At 46.1% G+C, this 24,368-nt stretch overlaps 1 protein-coding gene across 1 annotated transcript in view; it reads right to left on the bottom strand.

The window, feature by feature from the left end:
- Positions 1-2,086: 2,086 nt before the first annotated feature.
- Positions 2,087-24,368, bottom strand: part of Kif3b (kinesin family member 3B) — a 41,501-nt gene continuing 19,219 nt past the window's right edge. The window contains exons 2-9 of the mRNA XM_059261663.1: positions 16,434-17,901; positions 12,633-12,734; positions 12,301-12,423; positions 12,080-12,198; positions 10,128-10,241; positions 9,378-9,483; positions 3,215-3,393; positions 2,087-2,912 (exon numbers count right to left, since the gene is read on the bottom strand). Of these exons, the coding sequence (XP_059117646.1) occupies positions 2,816-2,912; positions 3,215-3,393; positions 9,378-9,483; positions 10,128-10,241; positions 12,080-12,198; positions 12,301-12,423; positions 12,633-12,734; positions 16,434-17,837 (2,244 nt within the window). The 5' untranslated portion in view covers positions 17,838-17,901 and the 3' untranslated portion in view covers positions 2,087-2,815. The remainder of the gene's footprint in view (positions 2,913-3,214; positions 3,394-9,377; positions 9,484-10,127; positions 10,242-12,079; positions 12,199-12,300; positions 12,424-12,632; positions 12,735-16,433; positions 17,902-24,368) is intronic.

Here is a 24,368-nt window from a genome sequence, read left to right as displayed (position 1 = left end):
AGGTGTTCACGGTACTCCTCAAACTCAAGAGGCAAAAGTGAGGCAGAACTGATAGCCTATGTTAGCAGGGAATCGATGCGTCTCAGGAACTTGGCAGAGTCTACATTCAGTGAGGGAGGACTTAACAAGAGTCAGGAGGGCAGACAGTGGCCCGTGCCTGAGCTGTACCACACTCTGGCACCCTTGGTCACGGAAGTGTAGGTGGAGCAATTCAAGCAGCATGCAGGCATCAGACGGAGCAATTCAACACGGGTCAGTCTCAAGAAAGTGCTTCATGCCTATGATTTGTAGCCGATTCTGAATCTAGGGGTCTGGAAATTGTGTCATTCTACTGATTAGAGGAAAAGAGAGTCTGATGAGGATTGTATACGCAGCCTCAAACACCTTCCAGATAGTCTTCTTAGATCCTTTTAAAGACTTGCTTCTAGACTACACTAGCTGCTGCAGGCATGAAGGCCTTCCAGCATCCCAGAACATTCTAGATAACTATCAGCATAAAGCTCTGGTCCCTCAGGGAGCTTGATATGTCCTCTCCTCTCAGCTCGATTCAGAACTCAAAGCAGCAGCCTTCTGGGGGCAGCCAGACATTTTCAAATCTGCTCTTTTCAGTATCGGATCCATGTTGAGAGAAGAGAAGCACCAGAGGCTGCCGGGAAGAGACAGCTTCATTGCCACATGGATGGCCCTTCTACCTGGTCTCCACAGACCACTGTAGGAACACAGCGGAGGACAGGGCAAAGCTTGCCTTAATCCTCATGGCTGTCGGCTGGCTTTCTTCTTTGGGCTGGAAAGTTCTATTATCACTTAACCACCCCCCATCACATTAGCCACTTCAAAACACCAGTATTAAGGTATGGTATTACCTGAAGTTTGCAATCCTTTGCTTTGCTACACGGATGTTTTCAGCCTACAGAATTCAGATTAGCTATGAGGAAATGTGGTAAGAGAGACAGTGTCGCCAGCAGCCAGTTACCTTAGACGACACATCTCATCATTTGGTTCCTATTCAAACAGGCAAATTCTTAGTACATAAGGAAGAAGCAGGGTTTGAGCCCCAGAAAAGATAAGGACAGGTTCCATTATACCCCAGGAACTGCTCAATAGGGCTCTGGGCTCAGAAGAATGCTCACTAACATAGGGATAAATGGATCTCCATTCTGTAGAATGTCAAGACATTGCCCTTGCTACCTCCTCCTTCCCCTGGGTTCTGATCCAGAAGTGTACCTGGAGACTGAGCAGCTGAGTTAAAAATGCATCTCAAGGCCCACCTGAGTTGCCATCTTCCTGAGGCACCATGCCAGCAAGGTGCACCAGTGTGGCAGACTTGGGGACTCAAGACTGTCCTCTCAGGCTTGGATCATGGACCCAGACACACATGGGGGCGTGCTTCTAGCCTGGATCAGCCATTCACTGGGCCTTCACCACAGACAAAGGCAAAGACTGCACGCTGGAGTATTTCTAAAACTGAGCAAGTTTTCGGTCTCTCTTACAGACACACCCAGAGCACAGGCACCACTGTGCACACACAGCCCCACACACTCATGCATTTCTCTTGGGGAAAATGAGTAACTGTCACCTAAGGACCAACATAAAACAAAGCTCGAGGGGCCGTAATATGAAGAACTAAAACTTACAAAGCACACTAGTCTATATAAACTGGAAGTGTGAACTCTCCTCTGAGCCTGCTCCCTCAGAGCCTCTTCGTGCCAGCACCTAGGGGAGCCACACTTCTAGGAGTCGGGGGGTTTTCTGTTCCTGGCAGACAGGATTCCTTTGCTTCCATTTCTGTCTTCCCTTCCCCTTGCTCTGGGTCTCCTGCCTCCAGCTCTGCATCTGCCTGCTCATCCTTCTGCTCTCAGGACAGGATGGACCCAAATGGGGAATTCACAAGTACCCCTTCCCGAGGCCTTCCCCCAACTCTAGTCCTATCAGAGAAGGCAGAGCCGGCCTCCCTTCTCCCACACAGAGGCCCACCTTGCAGCACATCCTGCAGGCACACTCTCAACGTGTGTCTGTCTACACAAGGCCGCTCAGAGCATGTGTACTGGGGGAAAGACGGTGACAAACGAGGAGTAAAGTGACATGGTAGATGGACATGGCACTGTTTATAGACTTAGCTCTTTAACAGGACGGTCATGGTTTTGAGGTTTGAAAAAAGCTATTTCCCCAAACTCTCCCAGGAGGCAAAGAGAATGTCTTTTCTATTGCTTCCAACACCAAGTCCTTCTGGAACAGGAACTGGAAGTCAGTGCCCCATTCATCAGGTTCCACAGGCAGATCTACTCCTATGCGGGGCCTGGAAGCTGGATCGTTGGTTGTGTCGTCCTGGGACTTGGTTCCAAGTGAGACCTCGCATTTCCCCTGACAAAAGCAGGCATCTGTTCAAGTTCTAGGACTTTCCGTCCCAATTCCACTGTCATTTTACTCCAAGGCTCCACACATGTGGTCCTAAGGAGGCCTCGACACCGTATTGTTTAACAAGAAGGGAACCTGGTGTGAGGAAGAGGCTAGAAGAGAGGAGAGGAAGGGAGGGAGAAGGAAAGCAAGGTTGTGGTCATTCTCTTGCTGTCCACTTGGACTTTGCACTTTACCTTACCCATGCATTTCTGAGATGCTAATGCAAGGACACTTCCCAGAGGAGCTGAGTGCCAAATCAGGACCAGTATGTTCGGGCAGATTGAGTTGGCTAATCTGCAGAGGCCATCTCTTCTCCTCAGGGGAATGGTTCTGCGTTTAGGCTCAAGTCATCTCTGCGGTTTGTGCTCACTCTTCTCTCAGAAGACAATGCTGTTCCCCCCCGGGAGGGGGTGCTGGGTTACTTGGGAACCAGCCCCCGAGACTGTGGGTAAAACTGAGATGCAGGGTTTCCTGAGGAGGAAGAGGAGGATCCTGATTTCCTGCCACTCTTAGGCCTGCAAAAGTCAAACACATGGACATTACCAAGCAGCATGTATATTCAAAGGTGGCCTTTCCTCAAAGGCCTGAAAACTAGGATTCTTTGAACTATAAACCCATTAGACTAGACTAGCATGACCCTCTAGGCCTGGCCAACCCACCTTCCAGGAGAGGTATGAAACCTGAGAGGAGGGACTTGGATGCAAGCCAAAATAAACAAGGGCTAGGACCAGGGCCTCCAGAGTGCTGGGATTAAAATATTCGCTATTATACCTGGCTCATATGTCCTTTCAGATACTGGTCACCAGAAGCCACTCACCTGGCCTTGGGTTTTCTGTTTGCAGTGCTTTCAAAGGATGATGCATCCACCTGTATCTCATCTTCATCCTGCAGAGCTGCATCAAGTGCAGCCTGGACCTTGGGGGAAATGGCCGGGCCCTCATAATCTCTGGTCGTCCGGCTGGGCATATCCAACTCCAAGAGCATGATGTTCTCCGCCTGCAGAAGCACAGCAGCCATCAGCAAGTACAAGGAACCCAGACAACCTCTGAGAACAGAACTGCATGCTACTTGCCATTAAGAGCCTCCCAGGAGGGCTGGCAAAATGGCTCACAACAAAAGGTGTGCTTGCTACCAAGCCTGATGACCTGAGTTCAATCCTTAGAGCCCACATAGTAGAAAGAACTGACTCCCACAAGTTGTCCCCTGATCTGCACACATGTCATGACACACGTGCATCCAAATACACACAAATAACTGTAATAGAAAAAAAATGTTTAAAAAGAGCCTGCCTGGGCTGGAGAGATGGCTCAGAGGTTAAGAGCGCTGACTGCTCTTCCAGAGGTCCTGAGTTCAATTCCCAGCACCCACATGGTGGCTCACAACCACCTGTAATGAGATCTGGTGCCCTCTTCTGGCCTGCAAGGACACATGCAGACAGAATATTGTATACATAATAAATAAACCTTTAAAAAAAAAAAAAAAAAAAAAAAAAAAAGAGCCTGCCTAAAGTGAAAGAGTTGCATGTGTATACATTTGTGTTTGTACACAATAAAATAAAATCTACAAACATACTATACACTATTAGCCATCTTACAATGTAAAATTCAGTACTATTTAGTATATTCATAATTCTGTACAATTATCACAAGGTATTTCCAGAATTTTTTTCACTCTAAAAAGAAATCCTTTTTCTATGACATATTGACCCTCCTTCCTCCTTCCCATAGCTCATGGCAAACACTAGCATGCTTTCCATGTCTAAGGATTGACCTATTCAAGATGCTTCACATGTGGCCTTTGATGTCTGTTTTTGTTTCGTTTGTTTTGTGTTTTTGTTGTTGTTTTGTTTTTTTAAGACAGGGTTTCTCTGTGTAGCCCTGGCTGTCCTGGAACCTGCTCTGTAGACCAGACTAGCCCCAAACTCAGAGATCTCATTTAATATTATGTTTATGAGTCATCCATATTGCAATCCAGACCAATGCTTCATTCCCTTTTTTATGTCCAATAAAAGTTACTGCATAAATATCCCAATTCATGTACATTCATCAGTTGATGGACATTTGATTGGTTCTGGCCTTTGAATATTGAACAAAACTACAATGACAATTCATCACATCTAAGTTTTTTTTTTGTTTTTGTTTTTTTTTTTTTTTTTTAAGATTTATTTATTTATTCTGTATACAGCATGTATGACTGCAGGCCAGAAGAGGGTGCCAGATCTCATTACAGATGGTTGTGAGCCACCATGTGGTTGCTGGGAATTGAACTCAGGACCTCTGGAAGAGCAGTCAGTGCTCTTAACCCCTGAGCCATCTCTCCAGCCCACATCTAAGTTTTTATGTGAACATGTGTCCTAGGTTCTTTTCTGTTGCTGTGACAAACGCCATGACCAAAAACAACCTGGGGAGGAAAGGGTTTATATTACACTTCAAGATCATAATCTATCACCGAGGGAAGTCAGGGCAGAAAGCTGAGGCAGGAACCTGAAAGCAGGCCTGCTTGCTAGTCCATGCAGCGTTAACACTGACCAGGGAACACAGTAACAGTGAGGGAGTACAGTGGGAACCATGGAGAAATGTTGTGGCCAGCAAGTTCACTTACTGTCTCATACTTGGCTAGCTTTTTTATATAGCCCAGGGACACCTACCTAGGGATAATGCCAACCACAGTGGGGTGAGCCCTCCTGCATCAATTAATAATCAAGATAACTCCCCACAGACATGCCCACAGGCCAATCTGAGCTATACAATTCTTTAAGCAAAGCTTTGACTCTAAGCTGTGCCACGTTGACAATTAAAGCTAACTAGGATATGTATTTTCAATTCTTTGGTGTAAACACAACATCCGATGTGTATTTTAAAAATGCATGTTGTTGCCGGACGGTGGTGGTGCACACCTTTAATCCCAGCACTCGGGAGGCAGGGGCAGGCAGATCTCTGTGAGTTCCAGGCCAGCCTGGTCTACACAGTGAGTTCCAGGACAAGCTCCAAAGTTACAGAGAAACTCTGTCTCAAAAACACAACAAATAAACAAACAAACAAAAATATGCATGTTTTGAATTATTTGGGGGGTGTGGGGAGTTAAGTGTTCACAGATGGGTATCAGGCTTAATCTGTCTATGATACTGTTCAGCTCTATTGTTGCCTTGTCAATTACTTGTTGAGTTGTTCTATCCATTAGTGGAAATGGAGTAGTGAAGCTGCCAATGATTACATTTGACCTGTCTGTTTCTCCTTCAGTTCATTCAGTCTGGCTTCGTGTATCTGGGTTTTGCAGTATACATGATTGTGTTAGTATCTTCTCAGAACCTTTATGATTATATAATGTTCTTTATCACATAACAATTTTGCCTATTTTCAATGCTATTTATGGATTATTCTAGCTGTCTTCTGAACTCTCTATGTGTGTACATGTGCGTGATCTCCTTCTATCCTATCTATCCTATGTACACAAAGTGGCCTGAAACTCATGGCAGTCCTCCTGCCTCATCCTCCCAGGTGTGAGCCATCATACTCAAAATGGGTAATTTTAATTTTCTACCTTGCTTTTCTGAATTTTTCTGGTTTTTTGTTTGTTTGTTTGTTTGTTTTTTGTTTTTTTTTGTTTTTTGCAATAAGCATGTCTCATATAAGATATGAAAAGGTACAAAGATGAAAAACAGTCATCACTAATAGTTGTCACAGCTGTTCCAGCTGCTCGGAGGCAGCAGCATCTGTGTGCTCCTGGGAAGCAGGTGCAGGGCAAGGTATGTGCTTGAGCTCCACTTGAAGGACCAGTTTTTGGCCTTGCTTCCTAACTGGTTTGTGAACGGCCTCCATCACAGACATCATGTGGTGAATGAGCCCTTCCTAGCTCCAAAGACAAGTGTACAGAGAGAGCAGAGCACACCTCCCCGCAGCTGCTGCCCACTGCCTCCAGGAAGTCTAGCCTTAGGACTCCAGAGAACCCCATTCATCAGTTTTCAACATCCAGACTGTGTACCGAATTTCTCCAGTGAAGCAGACTGATTACCAAACATCAGGAATTACTGCTTTCATTTCCACTTTTGGTCATGTCTGTCCCCTGAGAAGCCGAATATTTTATCTGTGCACTTTAAAGACTTTTTTTTTTTTTTTTGGCTCAATTACAAAAACCTGGCAAGTTATGCACCATCTGAAACTGCTAGAAAAATGTTTCTGAGGCTTCTGCCTGACACCGCCCTTCCTCCTCCATGTAAAACCCCACATAACAGGCAGTTTTTGCTTTTCTTTCTCAATTTTAAATGACTAAGCACCAGGACAAACAGCACCGAGTTCGTCTGGCTCTGGCTTGAAGGAAATAAAAAAATTTTTTTTTAATTTTTAAATGAAGCCAGTTATGATGACTCACACCTGTAATCTCACTGCTTGGGAGACTGAAGCAGGGGGATTGCCATGAGTTTGAAGCTATTATGGGCTACATATAGGTTCTAGGCCAGGATAAGCTTTAGAATGTGATCCTGTGAAAATCTTTCATTACCAAACTAATACAGGTTGTCCATGGATAGTTGCAAAAATACAATTAAGTAAAATGAAGGAAGGTTTAAATTGAGTACACTTTACCAATCGGGGTAAGCACTTCACATTTCCATGTATTTCACACACCAGATTTTTAATTCATATTTACACTTCTAGGACAAACTTTTTAAAATTCTGTTTGTTTTGTTTGTTGAGATAAGGTCTTTATATGTAACCTTGGCTTACCTGGGACATGTTATATAGACGAGGCTGGCCTTTAGTTACTTCCTGCATGCTGAATTGCAGATGTGTGCCATCATGAATAGTACAAACTGCTTTACAACTTAGCAATAATCATATCTCCCAGTTCATCACTTACCAGCTACCTGTGCTCTAAACAACAGGACCGACTGCACAGGGAAGATTGGAGAGTTCAATTAGAGAGGACAGTCAGAGATCAGGTATAGACCCAGCAGATAGGAAGTATTTTATTGCAAGGTATTTGGGGTCATTAAACAGTGCTCAATTATGTCATTTTACATGACTATGCAACTGATACATGTTAAATGTCCCTAGGACAGACCCATGTCACAACATTAAACATCTGCATCTTTCTAAAGGTCTCACAGAACTGTCAGTGCTTCCTTAACTGTTAACGTCTACTGGCCTCTGCGGACAGGGAGCTTGTTGCCCACCCCCGCCTTGTCTGGGGGTTCTAAACCTCATCTACTTTTCCTGTTTTTAATCTCTGTGTGTGTGACTGCAGGCGCTGGTGTATGTACATGCCTGTAGAGGGCAGAGAACACCCTCAGGTGTCATCTTCAAGAATGCTGCCCACCTCCTTTGAGACAGGGTCTCTCACTGACCTGGAGCTCACAATTTAGACTAAAATGGCTGGCTAGTAAGACCCAGGATCTTCCTGTTAGAGACAGTACTGTGATTACAGGGCACACTGCCCGAGCTGGCAAGGTGGTTGGTGAGTAAAGGTGCATGCCACCAAGCCTGTTAACCTAAGCTCCATGCCCAGGACTCACGTGGTGGAAGGGAAGACCTGACTCATGCAAAGTCGTCCTCTGACCTCCACACACTGACTATGGTGTGCTTGAGTGTGGGTCCTGGGGCTTGAACTCAGGTCCTGATCAAAAGACAAGCACTTTACTGAGTAAGTCACCCCAACCCTTGCCTTTCCATTCAGTATTCATCATCCGCTTGTTATTTCATGCATTATTTGATCTCTGGGGAAGTCAGGTACGCACCCTGTGTCTTAGCATAATGGTGTCTGAGGACTTCTCAAACTTAAACTCTTCTGAAAACACACACACAAACAAACAAACATTGGGGCTAGTGAAATGGCTCAGTGGGTTAAAATGTTTGCTGTGAAGCATGACAACCTGAGTTTGGTCCCTGGGACTCACATGGTGGAAGAAGAGAACTAGCTTCCACAGGTTGTCTTCTGATACTTGCTGTATGTAGCATGCGCGTACATGCCTCCCCGTACCCACAAACACACATGCACACATTTAAAAAAATGAACGTCATTTAAACAATTTTTTAAAATCCATGAACAGTCTTCTGTTGTGGAATATTATGTTAAGATGTGTTACTTTGTTTATGTGGAACAAATGTTTAATGATGCAAAGATGTGTTGCATTCTTTTATGCTGCATTTCTTTAACTCTGTGAAGCTCTGTTATTTTGCCTGTCTAAAACACCTGATGGTCCAATAAAGAGCTGAATGAGGAGAGATGGCTCAGGGGTTAAGAGCACTGACTGTTCTTCCAGAGGTCCTGAGTTCAATTCCCAGCAACCACATGGTGGCTCACAACCACCTGTAATGAGATCTGGTGTCTCTTTCTGGCATGCAGGAGAACATTGTATATGTAATAAATAAATAAAAAAAAGAGCTGAATGGCCAATAGTGGGGCAGGAGAAAGGATAAGTGGGACTGGCAGGCAGAATAAACAGGAGGAGAAATCTGGGAAGAGAAGATCGAGGAGCGAGAGAAGGAGGACTCCAGGGGCCAGCCACCCAGCTACACAGCAAGCCACGGAGGAAGAAGTAAAGAAAGGTATACAGGATAAAGATAAAAGCCCAGAGGCGAAAGGTAGACAGGATAGTTTAAATTAAGAAAAAATGGCTAGGGCTGGAGAGATGGCTCAGCAGTTAAGAGCACTGACTGCTCTTCCAGAGGTCCGGAGTTCAATTCCCAGCAACCACATGGTGGCTCACAACCATCTATAATGAGATCTGGTGCCCTATTCTGGCTTGCAGGCATACATAATACATATGCGATATACATAATAAATGAAAAAAATCTTTAAAAAGAAAAAAGAAAGAAAAAGAAAAAATGGCTAGAAATAAGTCAAGCTAAGGCCAGGCATTCATTAAAAAAAAAGGATAAGATTCCATGTGATTTGTTTGGGAGCTGGGTGGTGGGCCCCCAAAAGAGCAAAGAACAAAGAGACAGAGAGTTAAAAAAAAAAAAAAAAAAAAATAGTCTTCTCACCCTGTATCGGGGTTCTGGCCGAATCATCATGGACATCCGTGCGTGCTGGCTCAGGGGTCTCTTGTATCCCACGGCAGAGACTGGCCGCTTCATCATCTGCTGGTTCCTGAAAATGGATGACAGTGGTTAAGGCCCTGCTGGAATATGCCCCACAGGCCAGGCCCAGGCCCATGGGATAAATACTCAGAGAGTACTCTGAGAAGTAATCCAAGCCAGAGAGAACTGAAAGCAGTAACTTCCAGGACTAAGCCTGACCGGAAGCTGGGTGCTAACTGCTTAGGTTTTCTACTTGAGGTGCCATCTAATCCAGATGTGGGCATCAGGCTTCCTTTAACCTGGAAGGGACCCCAGTCACCGTCTTGTTCTCAGACAGCAGACAAGCATATCCACCACCACTACTATCCCTGCATCCTTGACAGACAGCTCCACATTCCCAGCATGGCCCTGGTATAGACTGACATACAAAATAACCCCTCTGTCCTATGGCCTAGCACATCTCACTTGACAGGGAAAAGGAAAATTTGAGGTCATGGGAAAGGCTATAACTAACTAGCTGACGGGTGATGAAGTCTCCAAGTTTCTAATATCATAATTGGGACCCAGCTTGTACCTCCTGGGCCTGTAGCTGCCACAAAATCAGGCAAGCAGGCTCCAGTACATTTTCTCCACATCTCAGTGGCCCAGTCCCATTGTGCAACATTCTTTCTGTTTTCCCTCCAGCAAGTCTACTTCAGGTCAACTGTGACTTACTCCAGTCTAGTTATAGGATGTAATTTCCAGTGGTCTTCTTCTTCATCAAAAAAGGACCTATTCATAATTTTATTCTTCTCTTCCAAGGGGATAAAGTTTTCTATAATAAGATGCCTGTAAGAACACACAGATAAATACAGATGAAGAATGCACACAGAACCAGGCAGTGGCACACTTGGTCAGCTACCTGGGAAACTGAGGCAGGAGGTCCCTTGAGTCTATGATGCCATCCTGGGCCAGAGTGAGATCTTTTCTCCAAAAACAACAACAACAAAATAAAAATAAGAGTCAAGTCACTCCGCAAACATTTACGGAGCAAGTACTATAGGCTGACACCACCCACAGAGCTGAGATACAAACGTGAAAGACACCTGGTCCTTACCTGAACAAAGAGGTAACAGTACACACCGACAGGTGCTAAGAGTGGGCCCAGGAAGCCGGGCGGTGGTGGTGCATGCCTTTAATCCCAGCACTCGGGAGGCAGAGCCAGGTGGATCTCTGTGAGTTCAAGGCCAGCCGGGTCTACAGAATGAGATCTAGGACAGGCACCAAAACTACACAGAGAAACCCTGTCTTAAAAAACCAAAAAATAAATAAACAAACAAACAAACAAATAGTCCCAGAAATATGGAAAGGTCACTCCTACTCAGGCAGAGTAAGGATGTGAGTGGAAAAAGTATGTGTGTGTGTGTGTGTGTGTGTGTGTGTGTGTGTGTGTGTGTGTGGCAGGGGGGAGGTGACACAGAATCCATCCTAGGGCATACATTTGCTACCCAAAGTATCTGCAGGTGGGCCTTCCATAATACTGAATGCACCTGTCAGTGTGTACTGTTACCTCTTGGTATCAGGTAAGGACCAGGTGTCCCAGCACTCATGAGGCAGAGACAGATGTAGGCAGAGCTCGGTGAATTCAATGCCAGCCTGGTCTACCTAGTGAGTTCCAGGTCAGCCAGGACTACACCATGAGACCCTGCCTCAGAAAAAAAAAAAAAAAAAAGATCCAGAGATCCATCTTGTTGGCTTGTTGTTTGGTTGAAACACTAACATCACCTCAGAGCTGATTTTTTCATTGTTGTTGTTTGTTTTTAAGACAAGATCTCACTGTACAGTCTGGGTTGGGCTTGTGATCCTCCTGCCTCAACCTTCCAGGTGCTGAGATGACAGACATATGCTGCTTTGCTTTATCACCTACAGAGCATTAAAAAATACATTGCTCAGGGGTCTGGGGACGCAGCACAGTTGGTAGAGTGCTTGCACGAGGCCTTGTGTTTGATCTCCAGCACCACATAAACTAGGTGTGAGGGCACATACCACCAGGAGTTCAAGGCCATCCTTGGCTCCATAGCAAATCTGAGGCCAGACTGGGCTACATGAGACCTTGTCTTAAAAAAAAAGATGCCCAGACTTCATGAGAACAATGGTTCTTTCTTTTTTAGATTTACTTATTATGTATACAACATGCCTGCAAGCCAGAAGAGAGCACCAGATCTCATTATGGATGGTTGGGAGCCACCATGTGGTTGCTGGGAATTGAGCTTAGGACCTATGGAAGAACAGCCAGTGCTCTTAACCTCTGAGCCATCTCTCCAGCCCAAGAACAATCGTTCTTATAGTGTTCTGATTGATGACAAAGGTGTTCATTTGACTAATCAGGAAAAAAATTCATGACAAAGGCAATTAAAGATTCTCTCTTGAGTGACAGATGAGGTCAGAAAATCTCAAAGGAGCAAGAAGGGTGAAGGAGAGGGAACAGGGAGACCTTCTCAAAGGGGCGAGAAGGTAAGGGGGAGGGAATGGGAGATCGTGTGGTGGTGACCTCACAGAAACAGGCTGAAATGAAGTGCCTTTGTCAGGAGCAGCAGGGGACAGTGGGGTGGCAGAGGGTGAGCTGGCAGGAAGCAGGAGGGCTGTCCTTGGACAGGACGGCAGGACGCTGCCGACCAGGTACTCACTTGAGCTTTAGCTCCCGGGTGAGCTCATTCTGCGTCTGCTCCAGCTCCTGGCGCTCCTTGATGTGTTCTTCTTGCAGGTCATGGATCTCAGCCTTCACAGCCTGGAGCTTGGAAAAGAGCTGGAGCCGGGGAGACACAGATGAGGAAAGGTTGTCCAAAGGCCCCTCCCCCGGGGGTCCAAAGGCCCCTCCCCCAGGCCTCCCCACACCTCCACCTCTTACCTTTTTGAGCTTTTTGGTCTTGATGTCTACCTCCTGCTGCAATGAGGTGTAAGTCTCTTTTAGTTCCAAGGTCTCCTCATCTCGACTCTCCATTTGCTGCTGGATTTCTCTTTCTCGACGTTTCTGAGCGATACCACAAAATTCATCAGCTTGCCCTAGCGACCATGTCTACACAGTATGGGTCTGGATGCTCCCAGTCGGTCTCCGGCTAGTATGGGGCTGACAGCTCCTCTCCGTTCCCTCTGGAGCTGGTCTCACACCACAGGTGTCAGGGCTGTGGCCTCAATCACGTCAGTCCACGCCTTCCTCCCCACACAAGAACGCAAAGTTACCTGCTCTGCGATCTCCTGGCGTTTCTGCTCCAAGATCTTCTGCTGTTCATTCGTATGATCTACTATATTTTTTCCTCCAACAAGCAGCTTACTCTCCATGGCCTGAGTGAGAAACAAAGTAAAATCCATCCCGTGGTCTCTCCCAGAACAGAACCCCTCACAGGAGACCTGAAAGACACTCTCAGGACTAAGCATGATGGTTCATGCCTGTGGTCCCAACATTCAGGAGGCTGAGGCTGGAGGATTACAAGTTACAAGCCAGCCTGGGCTACATATTGAGACGTTGTTAAAAAAAAAAAATATATCTCCCAAAACAAACAAGTAAGAAACTACTCTGGGGAACAATAAATGCACCCTGGCCATAACGGGATGGGACTACACTGGATGTCTGCTTTTGAGATATCTGTGGCTTTCAGGGTTTTTTGTTTATTTTTTAAGCAAGTCCTTTATTGGGTTGTTTATCCAGAACACTAATCCCACTCTAGACATATTAAACCTAGACCGGAGATGTTACTGTCAGTGAGGACCGGAAGGCTCAGAGCCCACCGAGGGACACAGACAAGTAAACAGCCTTTAACCAGATGGTATGGGATGCTATCCTGAGGGAAGTCTGAGGAACTAATGGGAGAGGGAGTCAGACTTTTGGAGGAAGTTGGGGGCAGCTTCTTGTCTGAAGAGACATCTACACAAAAAGCTGAAGTAAAGAATAAGAATATAAGAATTTGCTTTCAAAAAAAAAGGCTTTTGTTAGTAAGCAGGTAGAATAAGTAGACAAAGCCAGCAGAGGTTGATGCAAAAGCCTCAAAGCCCTGTTAGAAAACCAGGCTTGATCTTAAGAGCCTCAGGGAGCATGAGCGCACACAGTTAAACTGTGTTTTAAGACTGCGCCCCTGCAACAGGAGGAATTCCTGGAAGAGGGCATGCAGGAGGCTACTGCACATCGGGGTGTGTGTGTGTGTGTGTGTGTGTGTGTGTGTGTGTGTGTGTGTGTGTGTGTGGTGGTAGCGGGGTTGTAAAGGTTCTGATGAGGTAAGAGCAAGAAGCCTTGGGACTGAGGAGACGAGAAAAAGGGAAGGAAGAGCAAGCAAGGACACCTCCTAGGAGTCTAGCTTCACTGAGGGAAGGAAGGTGGAGGGCTGTTCTGATGGCCGCGGTCAGCAGCAGGCTGTGGGGCTAGAAGACAGACAGCTGTGGGCAGGCTATACACACTGAGAGCCTTCCGAGTGCAGATGGAGCTAAGGCCAGAGTAACGAAAGCCCAGAAACCAAAAACTCCTTGGCCTTGCTCTTAAGAAACTTTAGCTAGTCGGGTGGTGGTGGTGCACGCCTTTAATCTCAGCACTTATAAGGCAGACAGACAGATTTCTGTGAGTTCAAGGCCAACTTGACCTACATAGTGAGCTCCAGGCCAGCCAGAGCTACACAGTGAGACCACAATGCAGAGTGTGTGTGTGGGGGGGGGGGTAGGGAGAGGGAGAGAACACAGACATATTTGAAGAATAGAAATTAAAATTTGGCTGGGCGGTGGTGGCGCACGCCTTTAATCCCAGCACTCGGGAGGCAGAGCCAGGTGGATCTCTGTGAGTTCGAGGCCAGCCTGGTCTCCAAAGCGAGTTCCAGGAAAGGCGCAGAACTACACAGAGAAACCCTGTCTCGAAAAACCAAAAAAAAAAAAAAAAAAAAAAAGAAATTAAAATTTGTATAAATTCAGTAAGAAAGAGCCAACTGATGGCCCTAGTGTGGGCACCCAAGTGAACATCTAGTTCTACACTGCACTAGATGGAAGACACAAAGCTGATGGTTATTTATTTGTTGGTGTTATTTACCTGGGGCGAGAAAATATGAGGTACAACGGAACCCACTATAAGAGTTTTTATTAGGGAAGGGAAAGGGTGGAGGGGTGTAGGCCTACCGAAAAGAAAGGTGTGTGTGTGTGTGTGTGTGTGTGTGTGTGTGTGTGTGTGTGTATGAGAGAGAGAGAGAGACAGAGACAGAGAGACAGAGACAGAGAGACAGAGAGAGGTACAGAAGTGAGCTACCTCTGGTGAGAGGGAGAGAGAGTGGGGAACAGGCAGAGCCTGCTTTTATAGGTCACCTTGCGCATGTGTATATGGGCTTACGTAGCTACACCACGCATGCACATAAATGACATGACCACGCTGCACATGGATTATGTAGGACGTAAGGCCCCGGAGTGACTAAGCATTTTGCCTGACCGCTGACAGCACATGCACAGTCATGTGACTCCAGAAGTGGCTGGGAATAACAACACTGAGGAGTCTCCATACTCTAGAATATTACCCAGCGCCTGAGGCAAAGCAAAGCAGCTGTCAGAAGTATGTAAGTAATAGGCCTCAGAGTCCCCCTAAGAGAACAGCACAGGGAAATTGGCGGGGTGGGGGTTGGTAAAACTAACCAGCAGTGTAAAACCAGGGCACTGGGCTAAAATCACACAAAGACACTGTTTACTCTCACTAGTGTACAAAAGTTAGTCTGGAAGTCACCTCTGTTGGTAGGATGAGGAGTAAAATGGATACTTCAAAAGATTCGCTCTAGAGCCGGGCGGTGGTGGCGCATGTCTTTAATCCCAGCGCTTGGGAGGCAGAGGCAGGCGGATCTCTGAGTTCTCCACCAGCCTGGTCTACAGAGTGAGTTCCAGGACAGCCAGGGCTACACAGAGAAACCCTGTCTCAAAAAACAAAAACAAAACAAAACAAAAAACTCACTCAAGAACCTAAGGGAACAGCAAGTTTCCTGGAGCCAAGCCAAGAACGGTCACAGCAGAACATGGACATGGCCCACAAGAGGAGAATGAAACATCCCAGAATATTCAGAACAGTGACAGTGATGGACACAAGCACAGGAGTCAGTACAGGTTCTTAGGGACCCACATCAGGAAATGAAAGCAAACTGCGGCAGCACCTTACGCCCACGTGAAACCAGGGAGACGAGCTAAACGAACAACAAAAAAGCAAGGCAACACACACTGGATTCAAGACCATCACCCTTGGAGGAGTGAACACGGAAGACCTAAGGAAATGGACGCTGAGGCTGCAGCTCAATTGGTAGAGTGTTTGTCCCACATGCACAATCCAGGGCCCTGAGCCCCAGCGTCACATAAAATGGGCATGGGGACACATGCCTGTGCTACATGAGACCCTGTCTTAAAAAAAAAAAAAAATGCTGCTGGGGCGGTTGTGACCCATGCTTTTAATCCCAACACTCGGGAGGCAGAGCCAGGCGGATCTCTGTGAGTTCAAGGTCAGCCTGGTCTACAGAGCGAGATACAGGACAGGCACCAAAACTACACAGAGAAACCCTGTCTTGAAAAACAAAAAAACAAAACAAAAATGCTGGGCACAGCGGTGCATGCCTATAATCCTAGTACTTGGTAGGCTGAGGCAGGAGAACTGCTGTGAGTCAGGGCCAGACTGGTCTACATAGCAAGATCCTGATTCAAAAATACAAACAAACAGAAACATCAAATAATTAAAATGATACCTTCTTTCTCATAGAAAAAAGAGAGAAAGAAGAGGGCTGTCCTATTCCTTACTGGAAGCAAGGATGCCTGGGTGTTAGTTTTTGATTTTGACTTTGATTTTGGGGGATGGAAGGACAAGATCTCACTCTATAGCTCTGGCTGTCCTGGAACTTAGTATATAGACCTCACAAGCCATCCACCTGCCTCTGCCTCCTGGGCGCTGGGATTAAAGGTGTTTGTCACCATGCCCAGCGCCCACTGTACTTTCTTTGATCAGTGAAACGGCACTGAAAGGGAAGGGCCTGGGGAAGGGCGCAGTACCTTGATTTTGGCACCCAGCATCTCAGCAGCATCCTTCTCTCGCCGCAGGTCCTCCATCTTTTTCTCCTTCTCCTTCAGCAGCCTCATCTTCTCCTCTGCAACCAAGCTGTGGTCCTCTACAATGGCCCGCTTCTCAATCTCCAGTTTTTCTTGCTGTTCCCGCCAGTAATCATCCTTATCATCCCCTTCCTCCTCACCCTCTTCTCCCTCCTCCTCCTCCTCTTCCCCACCCCCACCACTGCCACCACCTTCCCTCCGCTTCTCTCGCCTCTTCCTCCTGCCAATGGAGCGTTTTTCCAGCTGGGCCTTGAGCCGAGCAATTTCTTCCTGGAATTCTCGAAGCAGAGCGTCCTTTGGGTCCTCATTGACCCTTGGCTTGTTCTTAATGTTTTTGGCACGGTTGGCATATCTCAGAGTGGTCAGGGTCTCTTCTACATTGTACGAGGCAGGTCCCACATTGGCTACCATCACAGTTTTGGCATTGCCACCAAGGGAATCTTGGAGAAGCCTAGTCAGTTTCGAGTCTCTATATGGAATGTGGGTGCTTTTGCCATCCACCAGGGCAGAGATGACATTACCCAAGGCTGAAAGGGACAGGTTGATCTTGGTCGCTTCCTTCAGTCTTTCCCCTTGAGCGCCAGTCTTGGCTTGCCGCTCACTGCCGGCAAGATCTACAAGGTTCAGTTTTCCTACCCGGATGTGGTTTTCACCATCTAGGCCCACCTCGCTGCATTCGATGGTGATGACAAAGATTGCGTGCGACCGTGAGCTGTGCTCGTTCATGTTGGTAGCACCGACAGAGCGGTTTTGGTTGCCCACATTCATCACATGCTCTATCTCCTTCACACTCTTGGTGACAAAGGAAGACAAATCCTTCACGTACACACCTGTATCGGGTCTCTCTTTGAGCTCCAGCCTTTTGGTCTGATCCTTTGAGAGCAAGTCTCGGATCTCTTCCTGATAGATCTCTAAGTAAGAGGCCCTGACCAGGTACTGCTGATTCTGTGATCGAGAGATGTGGGTGAAGATGTGATCAAATGAGTTGGGGATGACCCCTCTTTTCTCAGGGTCACCACGGACTCCCTCCATGGTATAGGTTTTCCCAGTTCCCGTTTGTCCATAGGCAAAAATTGTGCCGTTGAATCCCTGTAGGACAGAGTCCACAAGTGGCCGGAACGTCTCATCATAGAGTTCAAACTGCTTGGCATTCCAATCATAGACGGCATCAAAGGTGAAGGTCTTGGGCATCTCATGGGATGTGCCTTTGGGGTTCTTCACAGACACCTGCCCCAGCTTCACATCCACATCTACCACCTTGTCATAGGATGCAGCCTTTTCTTTACCATTCATGGGCCGACAGCGAACCACCACCCGGACTGACTCTGAGCTTTTTAACTTGGACATGATGAACTCTGACCAGCTCAGCCTTGAGGGCTATGAATCCAGAGTGGCTCAGGATGCTAAGGTCCTAGAAAAAAAAACAAAAGCAGTGAGCATGGAAGAGCCATGGTCGAGGGCTGCCTGCCAGCAGCGGGCACATACGCCATCTTCACTTGTTAACCTTCTTACTGCCATATTTAATAATTTTAGTATACTGAGTATTTCTCCTCACAAGACCATAACCAGTTTCCATAGTAAAAGACTCCATCCACTAATATTAATTCTTATCCACCTTCAGTCAATATTTGATGATATTACATTATTATTATATTATATTTATAAGTAGAAACTATAGGAAGCTTCTTTCCTTACCTTTGGTTTTAGAGAAAGGGACTCAGCCTTATCTCCTAATCCTCCTGCCTCCACTCCATGTGCTAGGATTACAGCATGAAGTATTACACCTTTGTTTTTTGTTTGCTTTTCTTAAGATTTATGTTGCTTTTATATATAATTGTGTTGGGGGGGGGGGCGGGCATGTATAAGTGAGGACGCCTATGGAAGCCAGGAGAGAATGGAAGATCGCCTGGGGCTGCAGTTAGAAATGGCTCTGAGTTACCTGAGCAGGGCTGCTGGAAACTGAACTATACTCTGCCGGAAGAGCATCCACCATTCTTAACTCCGAGCCATTGCTCTAGCCCTCACTGGAAGTCTTTTCAAGGCCTGGGTGACTTTATATCCTATGAACTCCTAAATCCCTAATTCATACCAAAACCTAGTAAGTAAATAAGTGAAGCATGGGGTGTAGTTTACACAATAGGAGCTTAACAGGGGCCAGAAGAGTGAACTCTAATAGAAACTACTGACTGAGGAATAGCTCGGCAATAGGGTGCACGTTAATAAACAAAGGCTCTGACTCAATACCCAGCACCAAATAAACACATGAAAGGCACACAAGAAAATGAACAGGTAAAGAAGTAAAAAAAGGGGGTGGGAGGGAGAAGTTGGGTACAATGGCAGCCTGTAGGGCTAGCATTTGAGACTCAAGCAGCATGATTCTGAGTGAGAGGCCAGTCTGTGCTTCATAGCATGGCCTCGTTAGGGTGGCTCAGGCACCATGTACAAGACTGTGAGATCTACCCCAGCACCACAAAATGGGGGGTATGCATAGACGAGGCCTGATGGGCATTTGGTGTCACACAGCCTTGAGAGGGGAGCCATCAGTCCACAGGACACTTTAGAGAGAAGACTCACTGGGCATTGGCTCGGATGTTTCAATACCTTAGCTTGTGCTGGAATTCTAAGAATCACTAAAAGATGGTTTATGTAAAATGTGCTCATCAGTGGGAATGTGGAATGGTGCAGTGCATTCAGCCATCAATTTAATAGATTCTGAATGCAAGGAGGAAAAGGGTAAGAGAAATGTAAAGGAAGAGAAAAACAGAAGCTCAGTTGCTGCCAGGAAACTCCGAAGGCAGAATAGGTGGCCGGATGTGTCCTTAGGAAAGACAAAGGAGAGACTAGATCAGAGCCAAGAGGGACACAAAGACTGCAAGCTCCTGATAACCTCCGTGCAGGGAATTTTTTAAAAAACAGATGATTCATGGTTTAAAAATTAGTGTTCAAAAGCCCTTTTAAAGACAGATGTCACTCCCTTGCCATTCTCCAGCCACCCAGCTCTCCTGTCCACAGACAAATGTCATTAGATCTTTTCCTTCTGCTTTATTTTATGTGTGTGGGTGTCTGGCCTGCATCTATGTCTACACACTGCATGTATGCACTGCCTACAGAGGCCAGAAGGCTGCACTGGACCCCCTGGGACTGCAGTTACTACTGAGGGTTGTGAGCTGTCTTGTGGGTGCTGGGAATTGAACCCAGGTCCTCTGAAAGAACAGTCAGTTCTGTTAAAGCACTGAGCCAGCTCTCTAGTCCCATTATTAGATTTTCAATCTATTTTTTTTTAATAATGTGATGTTATGCACAGCAATACACAATGGTTTGCATCTTGCTCTTTCTTACTACAACCGATCTTGAAGTTCATATCCTCAACAAATTGAGCCTTCTCTTTTACGACAGCAACATACTACCCCACTGTACGGCTACATCTAACTTATTTAACCTCTGCTACAGGCGCACTTATGTTGCTGGATGTGGCGGTGCATACCTGTAATCCCTGCACTTACCTAACTAAGGCAGGAGGATTATGGGCTTGAGGCCAGGCTTGGCTACATAGTAAGACCTGTCTCAAACAAACAAAATAACACACTTTAGCTGTTTCTGATAGTCCACTGTAAAAAACCTAGGATACATAATCATTTCATTTGTGGACAAATATACGTAAAAATAAATTCTCAGAAGCTGAATTGCTGAATCAAAGGATGCATGCATTTGTAATTGCAGCATACAGAAGAGCTGGAGTTATCCTACACAGAGAACAATGCTCCTTCCAGAAGCCATAAACTGCCAAATGAAAAAGTCCAGTGCCACATGCAGGAAACCTCTTTTCAAGTGGTTGGTCAGGGGTGTCCCAGAGACTCCCCCAAACAACAAAGATTATTGTCACTGCTCTTGCTTGCCCACCAGAACTTAAAGGGAAGATCCTGCTGCTGAAGACACTACACACTGGGTCACAGGAACGGAGAATCAAGTTGGCACTAATCCGGAAGCTTCCTTCTTGCAGGCTACTTTCCATAATCCTGAAGGTGTGAGTAGGCTGCTGAGGGTGGGGGTGGGAAGTCATCAACAGTCTTACTCAGCTGTGACTCCTGCAGACGACAGTGACTAGTGTGGTAAGTTGTGCACAGGGGTGCAATAGTGGCAGGAATAATATGGAGGTAGCCAACTGACTTCTGGTTGGATTTAAGGTCCACTCCTCAGGGGGAAACGCATGCCTAGTTCTGTAAATCTGGCCAAGAACCCACGGAGAGGGAGCTCACAGACGCCAATAGTTGCAGAACTATTACTTTGATAAATGGATATAATATCAAACTGCACTCTGCATTTGCATCTCTATACCCGTATATTAGCTCTCAGACTTCATCAGAGAAGTTTCTTGTGCAATGGATGATAGTTAATGCAGAGACTCACACTTGGCCAAGTGCAGAGAATAAGTCCTGTGGAGTACTCAGCCACAAATGGGACATCTGCATCATCCTCCCCCAGTACGAGGACCAGAGACCATGGTAGAAGAGGAGGCAAAGGAGACGCTAGAAGCCAAAGGTCAGGGAGGACAGGGATGAGGTAGGTTCTTCGGGACATGACAGGACCACCACACTCAGGGACCCCCAGCAGCTGTGGTTGTTTGTACAAGATCAAGCCAGGTGACATTCTAGTATGTGCGGGGGCGGGGCTCTCAGGCCCCCACCCCTACCTGAGGAGCTGTTGACAGCTGATGGCTTCTGAGGGAGAGTGAGTCCGCTTTCTTTTTTTTTTTTTTTTTTTTTTTTTTAAAGATTTATTTATTTATTATGTATACAGTGTTCTGTCTGCACATATCCCTGCAGGCCAGAAGAGGGTGCCAGATCTCATTACAGATGGTTGTGAGCCACCATGTGGTTGCTGGGAATTGAACTCAGGACCTTTGGAAGAACAAACAGTGCTCTTAACCTCTGAGCCATCTCTCCAGCCCGAGTCCGCTTTCTTTAGTGTGGCCCCTGGTAGGTCACCCACACTCTAGTGGATGGCCCTATACCCCCAAGTGTATGAACAGCATAAACTGGGCTTGGTGGACTATTAAAAAGAAAGAAAGAAAAGAGAACATGAAGTTGGAAGGGGACCAGGGAAGGTAGATCTAGGAGGAAATAAAAGGAGGGGTAGGGTAAAGGGTAAATATGATCAAAACACATTACACAGCATTCTCAAAGAATTAATAAAAATATTATATAAAAAGTAAAAATAAAAATTAGAAGGAAAAGCCAGATCTCTTACTCTCTTTGAATGTGTTTTCTGTAAGTTCTGCAAAAATCAGAGTCACTCTCCTTTCCTACAGATAACTGTCAAACTGCAAGGCACCAACAAAGGTGCTCCACCATAGCTGTGTGCTAATATAAAGGTGGATTAAAATTACTATGAAAGGGTTTGGGGACTGGAGGTGTAGCTCAGCACAGGAGCACATGTCCAGAATGTGGGATGCCATGGGTTCAGTTCTCAGAATTTGAAAGAAAAAAAATTCTTCTAAAACTTTTACCAATGGTCACTGCAGAGACTATGGTTAAACCTTAATTCTGTCCATTAAACACCACAAGACAACCATTTTCTACTGTTTAGTTTGTAGTTTTCCTCTTAAAGAAAAATTGAGATAGAAATACCTACCCACTGACACTCAATAAGAACTAAATCTCATGCCAGTTAAAGAAAATTGGACATTCATTACAGTCTTATAGTCAAAATTTGGGATTTCATCACATGGAACCAAGCATCGATAACCAAAACATTCAGGGGGCTGGAGAGATGGCTCAGCAGTTAAGAGCACTGGCTGTTGTTCCAGAGGACCTGAGTTCAATTCCCAGCAATCATATGGTGGCTCACAACCATCTGTAATGAAATCTGGTGCCCTCTTCTGGCACACAGGCATACTGTATACATAATAAATAAATAAATCTTTAAAACAAACAAACAAACAAACATTCAGGAGGGTGAGGTAGTAAGATTGTTAGTTGGAGACCAGCCAAGACTACATATTGAGATTTTGTCTCAAAATAAAATACAGGAGCCAGGCAGTGGTGATACATGCCTTTAATTCCAGCGCTCAAGAGGCAGAGGCAGGCAGATCTCTATGAGTTTGAGGCCAGCCTAGTCTACAGAGCTAGTTCTAGGACAGCCAAGGCTATACAAAGAAACCCTGTCTTTAAAAAAAACCCAAATAAATAAATAAATAAATAAATAAATAAATAAATAAATAAAATAAAGTAGAAATGTTGTCAGATGGGAAGAAAGAACCAGATGCTGAAGCCAGGCATTGCAGTGCATACCTGTAATCCTAGCACTTGGGTAGATCTCTTTTGAGTCCAGCTTGGTCACCCTGGTCTACATAGAGAGTTCCAAACGCCCCCATCAAAGCCTCCTGTAGGCAAGTCCATGGGGCATTTTCATGACTCAGAGCTCAGGACTGACCAGCAAGTTCACTGTGAGTGGTGTCATCCCTGGGTTGTTAAAGAAAGCGGGCTGAGCAAGCCAGGGGAGAAAGTCAGTAAGCAGCACTCCTCCATGGCCTCAGCTTTACTTCCTGCCTTGAGTTCCTGCCTCGCTTCACTTCCTGATGGACTGTAACCTGTAAGCCAAATAATCCTCTTTGCTCTCCAAGTGACTTTGGTTTTTGTTTTTTGTTTTTTTGGTTTTTCGAGACAGGGTTTCTCTGTGTAGCTTTGTGCCTTTCCTGGAACTCACTCTGTTGCTTACGTTGGCCTCGAACTCACAGAGATCCACCTGCCTCTGCCTCCCAAGTGCTGGGATTAAAGGCGTGCGCCATGACCGCCCGGCTCCCAAGTGACTTTTGATGGTGGTGTTTTAGCCACAATGACACAGAGCAAACCAGGACATGCCACTCTCTCAGAACTCCAACAGAGGCATGCCAAAGCTGGTGTGAGCACCAAGGAGACACTGGCCCAGAGCCTCCTGTGGGAGGGCCTCTGCTGCAGCGCCTGGCAGCCAGACGCGGAGACTGCAGAGTTCAAGGAGGTGGAGGTGAAGGGCAGGGCTGTGAGAGGACAGGCTCCTGTGTATCATGTCCTCCTGAGGATGCAGGCTGTCCCCACTCACACCTGTGGAAACAACATGGCCTGATCCTGTTCCATAAAAAGCCCATAGCAAAGACCTACAGGCCTGGCTACTACATTTTTTGAGCTGTAAAATGTGATAAAAACAAAGGAATGTGTTTAATGATCCACATTCACCTTCAAAACTCCTGACAAAGGAAGAAATTCCTAAAGATGAGTCCTCTCATTAAATCTACTCAATTCCTTTTTTTTTTTTTTTTTTTTTTTTTTTTGGTTTGTTTTGGTTTTCTGAGATAAGGTTTCTTTATATAAGAGCCCTGGCTGGCCTGGAACTCGCTCTGTAGACCAGGCTGGCCTGGAATTCACAGAGATCCTCCTGCCTCTGCCTCTGCCTCTGCCTCTGCCTCTGCCTCTAACTCTGCCTCTGCCTCTGCTGGGATGAAAGGCCTGCACCACCACGCCCAGCAAATCTTAACTCTTACCACATTTCTCTTAGAGCTTTTCACTCACCGGCTAGAGTAGCCATTATTATTGATGCTTTACTTCAAGAAGACAGACTAATTCAATTTCCTGTCTCCGGAGCTTCAAATCTTGTTCTGGGTCCTCCTCAGCAGAGAGGGCATTGTCAGGAGGATGCCGGACTCTCTCTCTATTATCTTCCTTCTGCTCTCCTGTAGGTCTAATCACAGTGACAAACCTTGAGAGAAACCCAGCAGTTCGGTCAGCAGTCTGTCACCTGCTTCCCAGGAACCTTTTCTGTCAGAACCAACATCCCAGGCTAAGACCCACTGTCTGGCTGACTGTGCAAAGCTGAGTTCTCCAACCTCGTGGCTTGCGCCTGCTG

Source organism: Peromyscus eremicus, chromosome 4, assembly GCF_949786415.1.
Source record: "Peromyscus eremicus chromosome 4, PerEre_H2_v1, whole genome shotgun sequence".
Taxonomy (NCBI): domain Eukaryota; kingdom Metazoa; phylum Chordata; class Mammalia; order Rodentia; family Cricetidae; genus Peromyscus; species Peromyscus eremicus.
The sequence above is the reverse complement of the archived record's forward strand: the minus strand, read 5'-3'. Positions and strand labels throughout refer to the sequence as shown.